Source organism: Puntigrus tetrazona, unplaced genomic scaffold, assembly GCF_018831695.1.
Source record: "Puntigrus tetrazona isolate hp1 unplaced genomic scaffold, ASM1883169v1 S000000716, whole genome shotgun sequence".
Classification (NCBI taxonomy): domain Eukaryota; kingdom Metazoa; phylum Chordata; class Actinopteri; order Cypriniformes; family Cyprinidae; genus Puntigrus; species Puntigrus tetrazona.
This window is the reverse complement of record NW_025048328.1, coordinates 230,946-249,222: the sequence shown is the minus strand read 5'-3', so window position 1 is coordinate 249,222 and position 18,277 is coordinate 230,946. Positions and strand designations below refer to the sequence as shown.

General features: G+C 45.1%; 1 protein-coding gene across 8 annotated transcripts in view; it reads right to left on the bottom strand.

Annotated features, from left to right (window-relative positions):
* LOC122335097 (galaxin-2-like) overlaps positions 1-16,527 on the bottom strand; it is a 29,632-nt gene extending 13,105 nt beyond the window's left edge. For 2 of the 8 annotated variants that reach the window (XM_043232862.1, XM_043232855.1), the window contains exons 1-9: positions 16,415-16,527; positions 6,784-6,828; positions 4,932-4,959; positions 4,705-4,796; positions 4,451-4,585; positions 4,183-4,356; positions 3,963-4,062; positions 1,560-1,570; positions 1,307-1,374 (exon numbers count right to left, since the gene is read on the bottom strand). In XM_043232862.1, coding sequence (XP_043088797.1) covers positions 1,307-1,374; positions 1,560-1,570; positions 3,963-4,062; positions 4,183-4,356; positions 4,451-4,585; positions 4,705-4,796; positions 4,932-4,959; positions 6,784-6,828; positions 16,415-16,508 — 747 coding nt within the window. In that variant the 5' untranslated portion in view covers positions 16,509-16,527. Of the gene's footprint in view, positions 1-1,306; positions 1,375-1,559; positions 1,571-3,962; positions 4,063-4,182; positions 4,357-4,450; positions 4,586-4,704; positions 4,797-4,931; positions 4,960-6,332; positions 6,507-6,783; positions 6,829-6,934; positions 7,059-16,414 lie in introns of those variants that run through there. The other 6 variants (XM_043232856.1, XM_043232859.1, XM_043232858.1 and 3 more) reach the window with 6 other exon arrangements.
* Positions 16,528-18,277: the final 1,750 nt, after the last annotated feature.

Here is an 18,277-nt window from a genome sequence, read left to right as displayed (position 1 = left end):
TGAAAAACACAGATATACAATAATGTACACATTCATAAACGAACAGACCCATAAGAGTAGTTCCTTATGCTCAATTAGAGTTTAAAAAACGTATTTAAGAATGTGTATCGGTTGCTCCAGCCTCAGGGGGCGTATTACAGAAACATCCTAATTCTATAATCTTGTCTGCTGGGTGACCATGGTCATTTTAGTTAGGACCACATTTAGGAAAACGATATGACAGATACAGATAGGAAAGGTGTTTTACAGAAACCTCCTAACTTGACAAAAAACCCCTCCTAACTTCAAAATCCCACGGACAAAACACCATTGTACTGCCCAACAATGGTATTACATTTATTATTCATTAAAAAAATGAAGAATGAGGATGTTTAATGGTAGGAAGACTCTTGGAGGACCCTGAAGATGTTACATTTTGATGACAATACACATTAACGCAGGCTCACCTGTGTTTAGTCTGCTGGAGTGAATGGGCCTTAATGCTAAGTTAAGTATCCTCTCTTATTTTATTTATCTCATCAGCAGTGCAGTGTTGACTGAGACTTGACTGTAGAACTTGATGGTTCAATTTAAGATTTCCTAACTAGAGATAGGATATAATTTCATAAGATAAGAAACTTTTTTTAATACCCCAGGTTTCTATGGGAACCGGACCCTCTAACCACCACTGCAGTGACAATACTTTAACCAACTTTTATTTAAAAGGTGGAATTATCCCAACATATTGCGCATTGCAGTTTCTGCCATTCATAAGTGTAGGAGTCAACAGTCTATTTCTGTGGTCTTTGTCTTGGATCAGTTTCATTAATTCAAATATTTTTAAAATGTGTCAACTGTGTAATTCAAAGGATGTGAAGTATTTAATGGTTTCTTAACTGGCCTCTATATACAAGCCATCCATGAAACAAATAAAGTAATATTTTAAAAACAACATATTGGCATGAAGAAGAGGATTAAGAACCAATGCTTTAGAACATTGATTTTGACACCTGTGAATCCATTTTAATAGTTAAAAGAATTACATATATAGTTATCGCGATACATATCAGAACTGTTTTTTTTAGTTTAAGCAGGTTGTTGTAGTCTCCATGAGTCTATTGTAGGCATTTAAAAGACAAAACTTCCCATTTGTATTAAACTTTCAGCTTTGTAACTTTGCAGATATTGCTTATGCTCAAACAGCAACATTACACACTATCTAAAAGTTAAAAAATAATAAGCACATATTACTAAAAATAAAAGAAATCTAGACTTTAAATATACATTTAAATTCTGCTAAACTAAGCTTCATGTCAAAAATCAATACCTTAGTAAGTGCTGATGCCTTCTTATGCAGTTTCCCTGAGCAACAAATTTCATGGGGATTGTAGGTTTCTAGAGCAGAATGAAAAAACGTGTGAAATTTGTACTACAATAATCGTACAATGACCATAATTTCCAAAGAAGAAATACATTTTTAACCTGAAAAATGTTAGGATAGGCATGAACTAATGAGACAAAGAAATAGATCAATAGAAAATAGTTCAATAGTACAAATTTTAGTATTGAATGTGCTTTACCTGATAATGTGCTTGAGATTTCCAGTCACCCATAAAAAGAAACAAATAAAAAAAACAATTATATTTGTATACATTTTTCATTTAGTTGTAGACTATAATTGTAAACACACACATACATATATACATACATACATACATCCACCCACACATATGTGCATCTTTAAAAAAATTATATTGTGAAAAATTGTATTTTAAATTATTATTAAACTTAAGTAAAATTTTCATATGTTCTATATACATTACATATAACAATTGATGATTAGAACTTACAGCTCATGAAAGTCAAAAATCTAGCATTTCAAAATATTAAAATATTTGCTAAGATCAATCAAAATAAAGATCACAGAAAACTTCACAGATGTTTTCCAGTTTTGAAATCTATTCTTCAATCAGACTGAATTAGTTCCTAATCATATCGGCCTACAAATTCGCAACTTTTAAATTTTCCCCTGGTCTTAGTACAAGATATAACTACAGAGGAGTCAAGATTTAAATAGAAAAAATATATATAATCAAAACTATTTGGTCATTTTGGAATACAATGCTACTGGTCTAATTGGATTCTATGATCTATGCTAAGCTATGCTAAAAGTTGAGTGCTCCTCTAAAGTATGCACTCAATACTTCAGCACAAACGCCAGCATCTGGAGGAGTGGCATGATCACCACATCACGCTTACTCTGTCTGACGGCATTCGCTACTATGGAACTAAGCTCACAAAAAGTCAGGGACCTGCTAGAAGAGGTGAGGGCACAGACAAAGACTTAAAAATCGTTTTGAAAAGCCTTTCCACTCTTCCCTGCCCCAGAGAAAAGCTGACAAATCATGGGGATGAAGAGGTGGATTATCTCGTCACACATTTTGCCAGTTTGCTAGATGAGGAAGAGAAAATTCCACAAGAATGGATGGATCTCAAAACATGGCTTGTAGCCGGGATAGCTAAGTATATTGCTTATACAGAGATCACCTCTCTAAGAATTCAGAACACCTCTCACATATCTTGTTTCTGATGAAATTAATGCTGGACTAAGTGTCATCGACAGTCGTTTGTGAAAGAGGATTTTGTTTTTACATGATCCGATTCAATACAACACATTGTACCTCTCTACAGCCTGAAACACTGAATAACTGCATGCAGCTCTCCATTAATTGGAAATCGGTTGAGTGTTTTTGCCCTGCCTTAGATTCAGAATCAGTTCGGTTAAAACCAAATATTTGAGTTGACTATAATTTGACATTTGTTGTAATTTGTGTTTTAACATTTTTTTGATTGATGTTTTGTTTCCTTTAGAATATTAGACATTAAAACTAATCTCTTTTTTATTTGGGCTACTTTAAAAAAAATCTGAAAAAGGGCTACCAAGAATTTGAACATTTTGAAAGCCCTGAGCCTGTGACGCTTCTGAGGCTCTATATGTCTGGATTGTTGGATCTAGTCGGTTTCTCAGCTTTCGCTTAAAAATATCCTATGGATTTTATAGGGGGTACAGGTCAGGCATGTTTGCTAGCCAGTCAAGCACAGTGATTTCATGGTCAGCAAACCACTATAAAGCATCAAATCAGCATATCTATAAAGCTTGTCAGCAGATGGAAGCATAAAGTGCTCCAAAACCTCCTGGTAGATGGCTGCATAGATTTTGTACTTGATAAAAGACAATGGACCAACACCAGCAGACATTACGACTCCTCAATTCATCACAGACTAGAAACTTCATACTGGATTTCAAGCAGCTTCTGTGCTTCTCCAGTCTTCCTCCAGGCTCCAGACCTTGAATTCCAAATGACATTTACTGTTATAAGAGGACTTTGGAGCACTGAGCAGCAGTCCACTTCTTTTTCTCCTTAGCCAAGGTAAGCTGCTTCAAACTTTGTTTCAGAAGTGGTTTGGTAACCCTTCCTAAAAAAGTCCGAGCGTGGTGACTCCAGCTTCAGTCTACTCCTTGTGAATCTCTCCCAAGTGTTTGAATTGGATTTCCTTGACAATATCCTGTTGCTTGTGTACTTTTTCCTATTTAATTTCTTTCTTTCAGTCAGCTTTGCATTTAATATGCCTTAATAAAGCAAATACAGCACTCTGTGAACACCGACCCCTTTCAGTAATGACCATCTGTGACTTACCCTCTGGAGGGTGTCAATGATTATCTTCTGGACCATTCCCAAATAGTCAATCTCACCCATTATTTTGCTTTCAAAGAACAAGAGATATACTGTAATATTCAAATATTCAATATTTTGAGATACTGGATTTTGTTTTTTAATGAGCTGTAATTAAAACAAACAAAACTTTACATGTAATGAATCTAATATATATGAAAGGTTAACAAAAAAATACCTCTTTTTTTTAGATGCACCTGTGTACACACACGCACTCACAGAGTATTTTTGTCTTTCTGTGTGACTCACCAGGCAGAAGGACAGTCTTGCTGGTGTTCAGTTTTTTGATAGGAATTTGTGAGAATCAGATTCAGATTATGATCTACTAATACAAATGGTGCATCTATTACTTTGAAAACACATCACATAAAACAATTACAGTACATTATGTCTTTGTTCCACTTTTTAAACACTTGCACCACATTTCTTTATTTATCTAATAATCACTATAAGATCTGTTTACACTGACCTGTTGCTTTTGGACAGCAAGCTTCATTTTTAGGCTTTACTTCTAGTTCAGGGTTAGCACAGCAGCAGTGGGTTGTCACATCAAACGTTTCCTTGCCACAACAAGCATGATTTTCCTTCCGTTGTAATATATTGTTGCCACCACAACAAACATGAGTCGTTGTCACGTACATGTCTGTAAATGAGTGTAAGAGAAAACTGTATAAAAGATCAACCGATCTCAGGAAAACTGCAAAAATCTATGAAAATGTGTATAAAGTGGAGTCTACTTTCGCCACAGCATTTCTGGTGTGTGCTGCTTCGAGTCAGAATTCTGCCATTACAGCAAATCTCATTAAGGGGATTGTAAGCTACAGAACCACAGCAGTCAGCCACCAGCTGGCTTAATCCCAGAGTGATATTATCTGCAACACACAAAAATACAATCTAAAACACTGTTCATTCTATGTTTATGTCTGAAACCTATTGTGAATCACATCCTCTACTCAATGACAAAAACAGAGCTGCCGGAAATCTCTTTTACCATTACAGCAGGAACTTTCTGAGATCTTGTAAAACACATTCCCACACAGATGATGGCTGCCTTCCATCTGTCCACTGAAACCTGCGTTGCAGCTGACAAACAAAACGGGTCACTCTTATTTTACTCATTACATTGAAGTGATCCATGATAAATGTGTAATAATTAAAAATCTATTATGCAGCTGTGTTTAGCAGCTCAGAGTTAAGGCTCTGTGTAAGGTCACTCACTGGCTCCCTCTGTCATGGTTGCAAACTCCTGAGAAACAAAGATTATGAAGAAATTAGTGGTGACTAGTGGTTCTAGAAGTCTACAGCTATAGTCTCCTGTGGGTACAACTCTAGTATAAACTCTAGTATCTAGTATATAACTCTAGTGCTAAAAAGATTAAAGTCAAAATGAATATGATGCTGACATAAAAGAAGCCCCTTGTCTTATTGTGAATGGTTAATTGGGGTAAACTTTTTGTAATCTTGAAACAAAATTAACTATTTAAATGCCCTCGATTTGATAAAATTGCTATCTTTTTGCCCACATCCTTATAATGGCTTGGAAGAAAGGGAAAGGGTAGATGATTTATAGTTTTTAAACCCTTCCCTTATGGTTCCATTCCAGTATGCAACACCCATTTTTCATCATTTCTGACACAAAAGAACCTCCCTTAAAAAAAGGGTTGGTTAAAAAGGGGGTGGTTAAATACATTTTAAGGGTGATAATAATTCAATAACCCTCATGCTGTTCAACACATGCATGACTTTTTGTTTTCTGTGGAATATTTTGAAAAAAGTGTTTTTGTTATCCATCCATACAAAAAGTCACCGAGGACCAAAATAAAACGCGGTAAATAAGTTTTATATAACGCATAAACAGTTTGAACAGGTCTTCAAGTTATCTTGCTTTGTTTTCCACAGAAGCAGATCAAGCAGTAAAACGATTTGATGGCGAGTAAATGTTAAAAGGATAAACCATGGTAAAAGTTATTTTTTTCAACCATGGTTCTTCAGGGTCACTGTCCTGCAAATTTAGCTCCAACCCCAAACAAACACACACGAAGAAGCTAATTAAGAAGTTACTAGTAAGCTACAGGCAGCGGTTGATCAGAGTTGGAGCAAAACAGGACAGCGGTCCTCCAGGACAAGGGTCGAGAACCCGATTTATACTCTTTTGTGGCGGTTGATACAAGAATGTAATGCAATCGGAGGGCACTGACGCAGTTACACTACTTAAGTTTCCGAAAAGATCTGAAATCTACTAAAACGTTGCTAAGCGTACGCCTACCACCAACCTCGGCCGCTATTGCCAAAGCACGAAACAGACCTCTCCGCCGTTATGCATACAATTTTCCACTCAGGTTTATCGACGGAATTTCTTAACAAAAAGTCCGTAAACTACCACTGTCTTGATTCACCATTACAAATGTTGCTCTTGTCAGAAGTGGCGCAGCGGCTCGGAGCAGACGAGGGAAAACGAGGCACTTTATCGATAATTTATTGTCGCTTTGCTCACGAGCGGTAGACACAATGTAACACACGATACAGTACAACGCTTCCCTCAGCCCGCGAAATACCGATGCGTAATAGTTTTAATGCGCAGCAGCTGTCTAAAAAAGAATGAATCAATCGCTACACTACCACGGTCATCAAAACACGGTCCCTCGGCGCCCGGTCAAAGCGGTGTCCAGTCTAGGTCCTTGTTCAGTGGCTTTATGAAATTGTTACGGTTTCAGATGACGCAATCCTTTTTAACCACCTGGGATACTTCTTCGCTCTCACTAACTGAAACATAGGCTGCTGCGCGCGGCTCACGAGGAGTTCGGTCTCCGCCTCCAAAAAAAAAAAAAAAAAAAGAGCTCACACAAACACGGAGTTTGTATGTCTACTCACTTGTACCTACACATTAATTAATTAATAACGATTGTGTTTTTTTTTTATATTAAGAAAATTTGAATAGCACCGATATTTATATATCGTTTATATATTTATCATTCAGTTTCTTGTTTGAATGGCCACTCTTTTAAATGATAACATTAGCTGACACCAAATATCCAGAATGCACGTATAATAAAAGTAAAATTTTCCTTACCATTTGCAGAGGACGCGGCAAAAATGCACAAGATTGTTACTACACCTGCAATAATAATAATAATAAAAAATAATATATAAATAAAAATATAAATTCTAAAATGTCACTTGACAAAATAAATACATAATTCTGCAATAGAGGTAACCTGAACTTTTCAAATGTGCTGTCATACATGCAGTGGACGTGTGGATCTCCATTGTGTATCCTTGTTCGGTAAGCTACAGATTGAATATCCCAAGGATGAGAATTTATGCACTTCAAAATAAAACATTTGCTCCACCCCCACAGACTGCAACTACGGAAAGACCACGGACTGTGATGGCCAAAAGAACATGAAGGAAGTAACAAGTATGGGCATGACATCAGAATTCACATTTTTCTTTGACTGTTTTGCTATATCAGCATCATTGCATGTGAGGCTGGTTAGTGAACTGAGATCCATGTTATCACACTTCGTAATGCTCTCTGGAATGCTTGTTTAATGTTATACTGTACCTTGTTTACTGGCATGCATCCATGGTTAAGCATTCCTTCGTCACTTGAGATTTTCTAAATGATTGTTTTCTTTCAGAATTATTTTTTAAACGTTTAAGTTCATTTCAGTTTTACATTATTACTTTATATACATTATTACAGTCAAATCTGGACACAGGCAAACCATTTTGTTAGCTATAGCTAGATTAAAAAAAAAATAAAATCATTTGAATATTGATATTTCAATATTCAATCATTTTGATTGGTAATAACACTGACTGTTTGCATCCCATGAACAGCGCTCTGGTCTGTGGTCTCTCCTCCTTTTTTAAAAAAAATCCCAAAATCTCAAAATGAAGAAGTTTAAGTTGCTGTATGAACAAGGTATCAACTTCAACTAAAGGCATTACCAACTTTACAGGCAAGAACAAGCAGTTCATGACTCCTGATCATGTGGCCCTCAGGTTTGCTTATGCAACATCTGCCCTAAGCCCCGTTCCTGTCCCCTGAGATCGTTTTTCACTTAAGAAGCACTGAAATTGATCTCAGCAGAAGTAAACAGTTTCCAGATCTCATCACAGGAAAAGGACAGATGCGATAAAGGACTTTGTGCTTTTACCGAAGGAAATCTGTCTATGCAGTCATGCATTATATTATACAGACCATCGTGAGCCGCTCAGATAATGTAAATTAGATGATATGATAATCAGAATATGTAATATATATACCAAGTCATCATTTAGACATCGGTTAAAGCCACCGGTTTATGCTGAGCCCTAGTTTTTATGTTCCACGTGGTTTGTACGAGGCCTGAGGGTGGTAACTTGGCCGGCTGACTGAGAGTGATTTAACCCAGAGCCTGTCTGTGAGGGGTTTGATTGGCACTTCAGTCTATTGTTGTTGCTTTGGTTTAGACCCTGTGAGTCACAAGTGGTTGTCAAACTTTTGACGTCAAACTGATTGCAGAGTCTTGCATCAGCTGCCTCTGTGACTATTATTAAAGAGAAAGCAAAAAAAAAAAAAAAAAAAAAAATCTCTTTTACCTGCACATGTCTACACCAGACGTGCCAATTGTGCAACGGCAGCTGTCTGGTCTATCTACGCTGGATGCGCCAAGTGATGGATGCCTACTCATGCCTACTTTGCTTAAAGAGATCCATTACTTAATTTATGGTTTGTTATTACCTCTTGTTGCTTCATCTCTTGGCTCTCCATTTTTGCGCTTTTAGTCAATTTTTTTTTTCCATCTGCACTATCATAAAAACCCCAGCTATAATCTTGTTCTTTTAAAGGCCCTGTCACGCGTATCAATTTATTGTTTTTACTGTGAATGCACTTGGCTGTACACCGACCTCGGACCACTCTCGGTGGCTCTGGAGTATACTACAATTACGCCTCTGTCAGCAACATATTCGTTTTTTTGTACTCTTCTATCCACATCAGAATTTGTGTTTCGGGCAGTCGGTAGAGCACATTTTCTGTAAGGGGTAGGTTTAGGAGTGGATGCGGTCATTCATATTCGCATTGCTTGCAAACAAACACGCATTTTGATTGGTAATAACAGTTACACAGACACTACACAAAGTTGTATTTATTTTTATGCCCACTAGAGGGTTTACGTTCCTTTCCTTTCCTTTAAAGCATTAGATATATATATGCACTAATAACCACCTTTTATGGGTATATGTTCTGTATATAGGTGTCCCTTTAAGAAGAGGGGTCTGACCCTGCACCAGTATGGATACCTTCCTACAAATTTAGTATGCTGTCAAAAATCAAATTCACTTTTTTTAATACTACAGTATTCTCTTGAACTCAGATCTTTTGCTCGAGGCTATGGAATACAGAAAATTTAGAGTTTCTCGCACAGACCTGTATTGTGAGAATGCAGAAGTGCTGCCTGTATATGCTATTTTTGAATCTTAAAGTGATTGTAGCCGTAGATTTACATTTTATGGATAACCAAGGACCATGGTTTGAGCTAAATCTTCTTTACTGTTCTGCTGAAGAAAAGGTTTAGTTTTATTTATTTTTATCTACATCTTAGATGACCTGAGGGATAGTAAATGAACAGCATATTATCATTTTTGGGGCGAGTTATCATTTCAATCTCACTCCTGAGCAGATTGTCCCATATGTCAAAGTTTTACAAGACAGAAAGAAATCTGATCTGATAACTGATTTTATCTTTAAGCTAGTGATTTCATGGTGTATTTACTTATGTGATCAAATGTTAGCATTTTTCCATAAAATACAATATGTTCTTCTGTTGTAAAAAGTGTGGGAATCCCCCGCAATTATATTAAACACTGTGCATGACCTCATGCTGGAAATGGATTGCTTACAGTACATGCAATACACTATTTCCTGTGAGATCAGCTATTATGAACTAAGCATAATTTTGAGTGTTGTGTAAGAAGAGAAAAAAAGACCCTTTTAATATTGTTTTCACACTGCATGACTAGGAGTAACATTTTATGTATAGTTCCCTTTCAGTCGGTCACTCCGAGTCACGTCGGATGACCGACGAATTGGGATCTCGCTTCGAGAGACCAATCTACTTCGAGTGTATCTAAACAAGCCAATTGAAGATTGGCATGCGCTAATCGCATCCAGCTGCCGCTGATCACAGCGCGTGTATAAATAAGCAGCGGGTGCAGCGCATATTCAGCTTTTCGCTTCGGAGCCGAGCGTGACTGTTCCGCTCCAAAGACGATCTACGAGTGTTGGAGTACGGCGTTTCAGCGGAGGTCGTTTTCCTGCGTCGAGTGGATTGCCACAATCAGGCTGCACTACCCCCCTGTTTGTGCGCAAAACGGCTATCCCCTGTTGCCTCAGCACTAAAAGAGCATTCGCGGGTGCGTCTTTTTAAAGACGACGTTACGTCTGGCAAACTCGACGCGTCTTGGAAGATAGCGTGGGTCTTGCTTCAGACTACGTACACCCGTGTGTTTCTGGATGCGGTTGTTACCTGGTGTTAGGTGATGGTCACAATCGTTGCCTCGTGTGCCTGGGCTTAGCACGCTGAGGTGGCGGTTGTGGATGAATCATTTCCTCGCGGGGAGATGGTCATCTCGGAGTGATGGGCGGGCTCTGTCGCCTTGAAAAAAGGAGGCGGAGCTTGTGTTTGCTCGACTTGGTTCTCATTCTGGCTGCAGACAGGTGGGCTCCATTTCGTTGTGACACAAAGCTTAAACTCTGCAACCAGTGGAGCTGCAAAAGGGGCAGTCTGGACCCTCACGTGGGGTATCAGCTGTACCCTCTTGGGCTCCCCCTGATGATCAGAAGTCAATCGCTGCATCGGAAGGTGAGCCAGATATTTCTGGAAGTGAAGATCCGGTTGCTCTGCGTCTACCAGGCGTTGAATGTACTGGATACAGATCAGGAAATGGTGGCTATGCTTGCCCAGGCCGGCGAGGTGATCGGGATCAAGTGGAAACCTCCACTGCTTCCCGGGCCCTCGAGGCTGGACGATTGGTATTTAAGGGTGGCTCGCGCTGGTTCTCAGGGCCCCACCCTGGTACCTTTCTTCCCGGAAGTGCATGAGGAGCTTACTGGGATGTGGAAAGCACCTTTCACTGCCAGAAACTGCCCCAGTGGCTCCTCCTCCTTCACCACCCTTGACAGCGGCACAGCCAGGAGTTACGGTGATCACCCCAGTGGAGCGGTCAGTTGGGATGCAGCTGTGTCCCAATGCCGCTTCCGCTTAGTGCGGTGATCCTGTGCTCCCCTCCGGGCCTGCAGGTACTGGCCGGCTCTGAACGGCAGTGTCTTGTGCGGCCTGTGGACATGCTGCGCCTGCAGTACACGCTTTTGGCGTTGTTGCAGGTTCATCAGGCCAAGGCACTGAAGGATCTGCACAGGGGTGGTCATGACCCGGAAGTTCTGAAAGAACTCTGTATCGTGATGGATCTCGCGCACGAGCGGCCGAAGGTCACAACGCGTCTCTGGGTTGTCGCGATGGCCACTACGGTGGTCCAGAAACGCCATCTGTGGCTGAGTCTGGTCGACATGCGCGAGGTAGACAAGACACGCGTCCTTGAATGCCCCCATGTCCCAGACCGGCCACTTCGGCGACGCAGTGGAGAACTTTGCCCAGCAGTTCTCCGCTGCCCAGAAGCAGACTGAGGTAAGAAACATCCTGCCTCGGCGTGCAGCTGCTGCCTTCACCCAGCCGCCCGACGGCCCACCTCAGCCAGCTCGTCACCGAGGGTGCCCTGCTGCCGCCACCGCTCCCGTGCAGCCAACGCAGCAGCCCCGTCTAGGCAGCACCGTGGAGCTGGCAGCAAGGCAGCCACCCAGCCTGTCCAGGCTCCTGCCAAACCTGGAGGAAAGCGCAGGTGCAAGAGGCCCTCAGATCCGGGCATGGAGGGAGCTGCTCTGCCGGGCAGAGAATGTTGCCGCTACCTAAAACCTCGACAAGGGCGGTTTCCTCTGTCTCTGGGTCCCCAGGAGAGCGAGGAGTTGAGCGGGCCAGTTCCCGCGCCACTCGCGCTCTCCTTGGGCTAATATGCAGCAGTGGGAAGACTGGGAGGACGAACCAACGGCCTACCCGCCTCACTTCTGCGGGATGCAGGTAAGAGTTGCGCACACACTCAGACCCCGCTCGGACCGGCCACGAGACGCCCGAGCCGGTCCCTGCTCCCCTCGCTGCCCCATCGCCTGCACGTCGGTGGTTCCGCTCGAGCCGCTAGTTCGGTCTCTGGATGCCTGGTTGAATCTTCCCAGGCTATCTCGGTGGCTCCTGCGAACCCTTCGACTCGGCTATATGATTCAATTCATCCGGCGTCCCCCAAGTTCAGTGGGATCCGCTATACGACAGTGAACAATGCGCGTGCCCCCCTGTCTTGTGAGCGGAGATTGCTGTCCTTCTAGTGAAGGCACGATAAAGCCGCTTCCTCCAGCCGATAGTGAGGTCGGGCTTACAGCCCGTACTTCATAGTGCCCAAGAAAGGCGGTGGGTTATGACCAATCTTGGATCTGTGAATCCTGAATCGAGCACTCCCGTTCAGGATGTTGACACAGAAACGCCTATTCAGTGCGTCCGTCCCCAGGATTGGTTGCAGCGATCGACCTGAAGGACATGTACTTTCATGTGTAGATTCTTCCCGTGCCACAGGCCATTCCTGAGGTTCGCGTTCAAGGTCGAGCATATCAGTACAAGTCCTACCCTTCGGCTCTCCCTGTCGCCACGCGTCTTCATGCAAGTCGCGAAGCAGCCCTTGCTCCACTGAGAGAGTAAGGCGTTCGCATTCTCAACCAACTGGATGACTGGCTCAGTCCCAGCTCAGTTGTGCGAACACAGGGATCTGGTGCTACAGCACCTCAGCCAGTTGGGGTTTCAGGTCAACCAGGAGAAGAGCAAACTCTGTCCAACGCAGAGGATCTCTTTTCTTGGGATGGAGCTGGATTCGATCGATCAGATGGCACAGAGGAGCGTGCCAATTCGGTGTTGAACTGCTTCAATATGTTCAAGAGCAGGATGGCGGTCCCACTGAAATATTTTCAGAGGCTCCTGGGGCATATGGCAGCCGCGGCCACAGTGATGCCGCTGGGACTAATCCATATGAGACCGCTTCGACATTGGCTACACGATCGAGTCCTGAGGTGGGCGTGGCAAAGTGGCACTCATCGGGTTCAAATAACACCGGCCTGCCGCCAAACCTTCACCCCGTGGTCAGACCTCTAGTTCCTTTGGGCCGGAGTGCCCCTGGAGAAGGTCTCCAGGTATGCTGTGGTTTCACGGATGCCTCCACCACCGGCTGAGGGGCCACGTACAACGGGCATGCAGTGTCAGGGGTTTGGACAGGCCCTCAACTGCAATGGCACATCAACTGCCTAAAGTTGCTGGCAGTACATCTCGCCCTAGGCAGTCTCGAGAACTGCCTTCGAGGCCAGCATGTACTAGTCCGCACAGACAACATACTGACCGTTGTGTACATCAACCAACAAGGTGGTCTACGCTCCCGTCGTATGTCGCAACTAGCCCACCACCACCTCCTCCTATGGAGTCGGAAGTTCTGAGGTCGCTTCTCGCCATTCACATTCCAGGAGTGTGCAACCAGGCAGCCGACGAGCTGTCGCGAGCTGCACTACCCGGAGAATGGAGACTCCATCCCCGGGCGGTTCAGCTGATTGGGAACGTTTCCGAGCCACTCGGGTAGACCTGTTTGCCTCTCCAGAGACTTCCCATTGCCCACTGGCACACAGCTGGCTGCGGGGCCTTTGCAAGTATGTATTTCCCCAGTGAGCCTTCTTGCACAGACACTGTGCAAGGTCAGGAGGACAAGGAGCAGGTCTTGCTAGTAGCACCCTACTGGTGAAGACTTGGTTCCCAGAACTTGTGCTCCTCGCGACAGCCCCTCCTTGGCCGATCCCTCTGAGGAAGGATCTTCTGACTCAGAGACGGGCACTCTTTGGCACCCGCGTCCAGACCTCTGGAAACTCCATGTCTGGTCCCTGGATGGGATGCGGAGGCTCTAGGTGACCTACCTCAAGGGGTAGTCGACACCATTTCTTCGGCTAGAGTGCCGTCCACGAGACAGGCCTATGCCTTGAAGTAGAGCCTGTTCGTCGAGTGGTGTTCTTCTCAGGGTGAAGACCCCCGGAATTGCCCTATCAGTCGTGCTTATCTTCTTGCAGCAAGGGTTGGAGCGAAGGCTGTCTCCCTCCACCCTTAAAGTCCACGTGGCTGCAATCGCTACAAATCATGACCCCATAGATGGGAGGTCTGTGGGTAAGCATGGCCGGATTATCAGGTTCCTGAGGGAAGCCAGGAGGTTGAATCCTCCACGGCTCCCAACAGTACCCTCTTGGGACCTGTCTGTAGTGCTGACAGCACTGCAGTAGGCTCCGTTGAACCCTTGCCAGCAGTTGTGCTAAAGTTCTTTTATCTATGAAGACATTGCTCCTGCTCGCATTGGCCTCCATCAAGAGGGTAGGGGACCTGCAGGCTTTTTCGGTCGACGATTTGTGCCTACAGTTTGGGCTCGCGGATTCCCAGGTACCACTGAGGCCACGGCCCGGCTACGTGCCCAAGGTTCCCACTACCCCCTTCAGAGACCAGGTGGTGAACCTTCAAGCGCTGCCCCTGGAGGAGGCAGACCCAGCCCTGACGTTGCTTGTCCCGTCCGAGCACTAAGATGCTACGTTGACCGGACACAAAGCTTCAGGACCTCAGTCCAGCTCTCGTTTGTCACAGAGGCCGGCAGAAGGGGAGTGCCGCCTCCAAGCAGAGGATGGCTCACTGGATAGTGGACGCCATTACCCTAGCCTACCAAGCACAGGGTATGCCCTGCCCCCCCCTCAGGTTGCGGGCACACTCAGCAAGTGTTGCATCGTCCTGGGCGGTGGCTCGTGGCACCTCGCTGACAGATTGTAGAGCTGCGGGCTGGGCGACCCCCAACACGATTGCTAGATTCTATAGCTTACGTGTGGAATCGGTATCCTCCTGTGTTCTCACCTCAAACTGGTAGAAGCACTGAGAGGCCCGGTTTCGGGTCGGCTTGTTAACCACTCCAGAGCGTCCATACAGTAGACCCTGTCGAGCTCCTCCATTCCCTCGGCAGCCAGATGTTGCGGAGCATCCGCGCCAGGCCCTCTCGATGAATCCGTGAGAACCGGTGAGGGCTGGGAGCCATGTAAAGTACCCCAAGAGGACTTTATGTGTGTATTTCCACGGCATAGCCTTAGAGCCCCGTGTTTCCCCGGCAGACCTTCTGCCCGTCTAAGAGGGTTCAATCACCTCCAATTTTCCATATGCAAACTGAAATACTGTCCATATGCGTATTCGTTCCGAGACCTCCTACGGGAAGGCTGGACTTCCGCACGTCCCTGTTCACTAGAACGTGGGACGTTTCCCAGTGTTCCAGTCTTACGAATGGGTAGTGTTACAAAAGTAGCTGGCTTCTTGTGGTTGAGCCCCGGCCTACGCCGATAGACTGAGGGGGCTTGTGGGCTCCCACAGGACACTGGAAGAGGCAGCGTCCATGGTGTTTTGGTAGGGATCCCAATTCGTCGGTCATCCGACGTGACTCGGAGTGACCGACTGAAAGGGAACGAGGGTTACATACGTAACCGAGACGATTTATGGAGCTTCATAATAATAGCTACTACAAATCCACCGGCATTACCAAGCTTGAAAGAGCCAGAATAGAGTCACACTGCAGCTTTAAAATTAGTAAAAATAGCTGTTTTTTTTTTTAGACTATATTAATATAAATACAAAATAACCCATACAATCTAACACACCAATTAATTCATAAAACTCAGCTTTTTATTACAAATTTCTAAATGACTAATTCTCAAAATAGCTGACATAGAAACTCTGGATACCGTTCGCCTCGGCTACAAGCAAAACTGTATTGGTGGTGCAGTACTGAAACTGCACGCTCATTCACCCGCAACCTATACAGTATATAAAACAAAAAGACAAGTCTAAAAGCATTGCAGAGATTACGGGTTTACGAGATAAGAGTTTATTTCAACACGCTCTTCACTGAAATATATAGTTTCATAGTTGCATCTAGGTGCACTTATTTTGCATTTAATAAACTGATCATTTAGTAGAAATATTTTTACATAGAAACTCTGGAGTCAAAAAGCCAATTCAATCAATCCAAATTAAATTAATAATCTCCACTTTATAATGTTGCGAGCTGTTTGGTATGAAAATCCAAACTATTAACCTGAGGCACTAAGGCACACCTTGTTCATGAACTGTTGCATTTAAATGATCTTACATTTTTCTCCTCCTAAGATAAGGTCTGAACAAGTGAGACAGTTGTGAGAAAGCAAACAAATATCTCAGAAATTTATCAGCCGCCATTTACAAATTTAATGATCCTTATATGATTTATGTTTCCTGGAGATGGCCAGTAACTACAAACATTACAAAGCAACCCCCCCATAATTCAAAAGATATGCGAATAATAGAGACAGTCTCCAAACAAATAAGACATAGAATGCCCAGAGACAGTATACAAAAAAAAAAAAAAATCAGTGAACAAATGTATAACACAAAGATACATAAGGTTTAGGAATCTGCTTGTGTTCATCTGTATGTAAGGTTCTTGGTGATATTTCTATAGCTGTCTGGCTCGCATTAAACAAGAACTCAGTAGATTTATCTGGAAATTATCAATTCGTCAAACCTCACCCCTTATGGATAAAAACCGTAATGGAGTCGCGACGTCGCCGGTATGGCGCAGCCGGGCCCCGCCATGGAGCCAGGCCTGGGGCCGGGCCGGCATGCGAGCGCCTGGTGGCCGGGTCTTGCCCCACGGACCCGGCCGGGCTCAGCCCGAAACAGCGACGTGGGGCCATCCTCCCGTGGGCCCACCACCTGCAGGAGGGACCGTAAGGGGCCGGTGCCTTGTGGTTTGGGTGGCAGTCGAAGGCGGGACCTCGACAACCCAACCCCTGGACTCAGAACCTAGTTCTAGGGACATGGAACGTCACCTCTCTGGGGGAAGGAGCCTGAGTTGTTGCGGAGGTCGAGAGATACCGGCTAGAGATAGTCGGGCTCACCTCCACGCACTGCTTGGGCTCTGGAACCCATCTCCTCGAAAGGGGCTGGACTCTTCACTACTCTGGTGTTGCCCACAGTGAGAGCGGCAGGCTGGTGTGGGCTTGCTCATAGCTCCCCAGCTTAGCCGCCATGTGTTGGAGTTTAACCCGGTGGACGGGAGGGTCGCCTCCCTGCGACTCGGGTTGGGGAGGACTCTCACTGTCATTTGTGCCTCACGGGCCGAATGGCAGTGTAGAGTACCCGGCCTTCTTGGAGTCCCTGGGAGGGGTGCTGGAAAGTGCTCCAACCGGGACTCTATCGTCCTGCTGGGGACTTCAACGCTCACGTTGGTGATGCTAGTGACACCTGGAGGCGTGATTGGGAGGAACGGCCCCCCCGATCTAAACCTGAGTGGTGTTCTGTTGTTGGAATTCTGTGCTAGTCACGGTCTGTCCATAACGAACACCATGTTCAAGCATAAGGGTGTCCACCAGTACACGTGGCATCAGGACACCCTAGGGCGGAGGTCGATGATCGACTTTGTGGTTGTATCATCTGATCTCCGGCCGCATGTCTTGGACACTCGGGTGAAGAGAGGGGCGGAGCTGTCAACTGATCACCACCTGGTGGTGAGTTGGATTCGTTGGCGGGGGAGGAGGCCAGACAGACTTGGCAGACCTAAACGCACTGTGAGGGTCTGTTGGGAACGTTGGCAGAGACCCTGTCAGGGAGATCTTCAACTCCGCCTCCGCAGAGCTTTGACCGGATTCCGAGGGAGGCTGGAGACATTGAGTCCGAGTGGACTATGTTCTCTACCTCTTTGGTCGACGCAGCCGTCCGGAGCTGTGGCCGTAAAGTCTCCGGTGCATGTCGTGGCGGCAACCCCCGAACCCGATGGTGGACATCGGAAGTAAGGGATGCCGTCAAGCTGAAGAAGGAGTCCTATCGGGCCTGGTTGGCTCATGGGACTCCTGATGCAGCTGACAGGTACCGGTGGGCCAAGCGGACCGCTGCCCGGGTGGTTGTGCAGGCAAAAACTCGGGTCTGGGAGGAGTTCGGGGAGGCCATGGAAAATGACTATCGGACGGCCTCAAAGAGGTTCTGGCAAACCGTCCGACGCCTCAGAAAAGGGAAGCAGTGCCCTGCCAACACCGTATACAGTGCTGGTGGGAACCTGCTAACCTCGACTGGGGATATTGTCGGGCGGTGGAAGGAATACTTTGAGGACCTCCTCAATCCCGCCAACACGTCTTCCACTGAGGGAGCAGAGGCCGGGACCCGGGGGACTCGACCATCACCCTGGCTGAGGTCACTGAGGTTGTTGAGAAGCTCCTCGGTGGCAAGGCACCAGGGGTGGACGAGATCCGCCCGGAGTACCTCAGGTCTCTGGATGTTGTAGGGCTGTCTTGGCTGACACGCCTCTGCAGCATCGCGTGGACGCGGGGGACAGTGCCTCTGGACTGGCAGACCGGGGTGGTGGTTCCTCTTTTTAAGAAGGGGGACCGGAGGGTG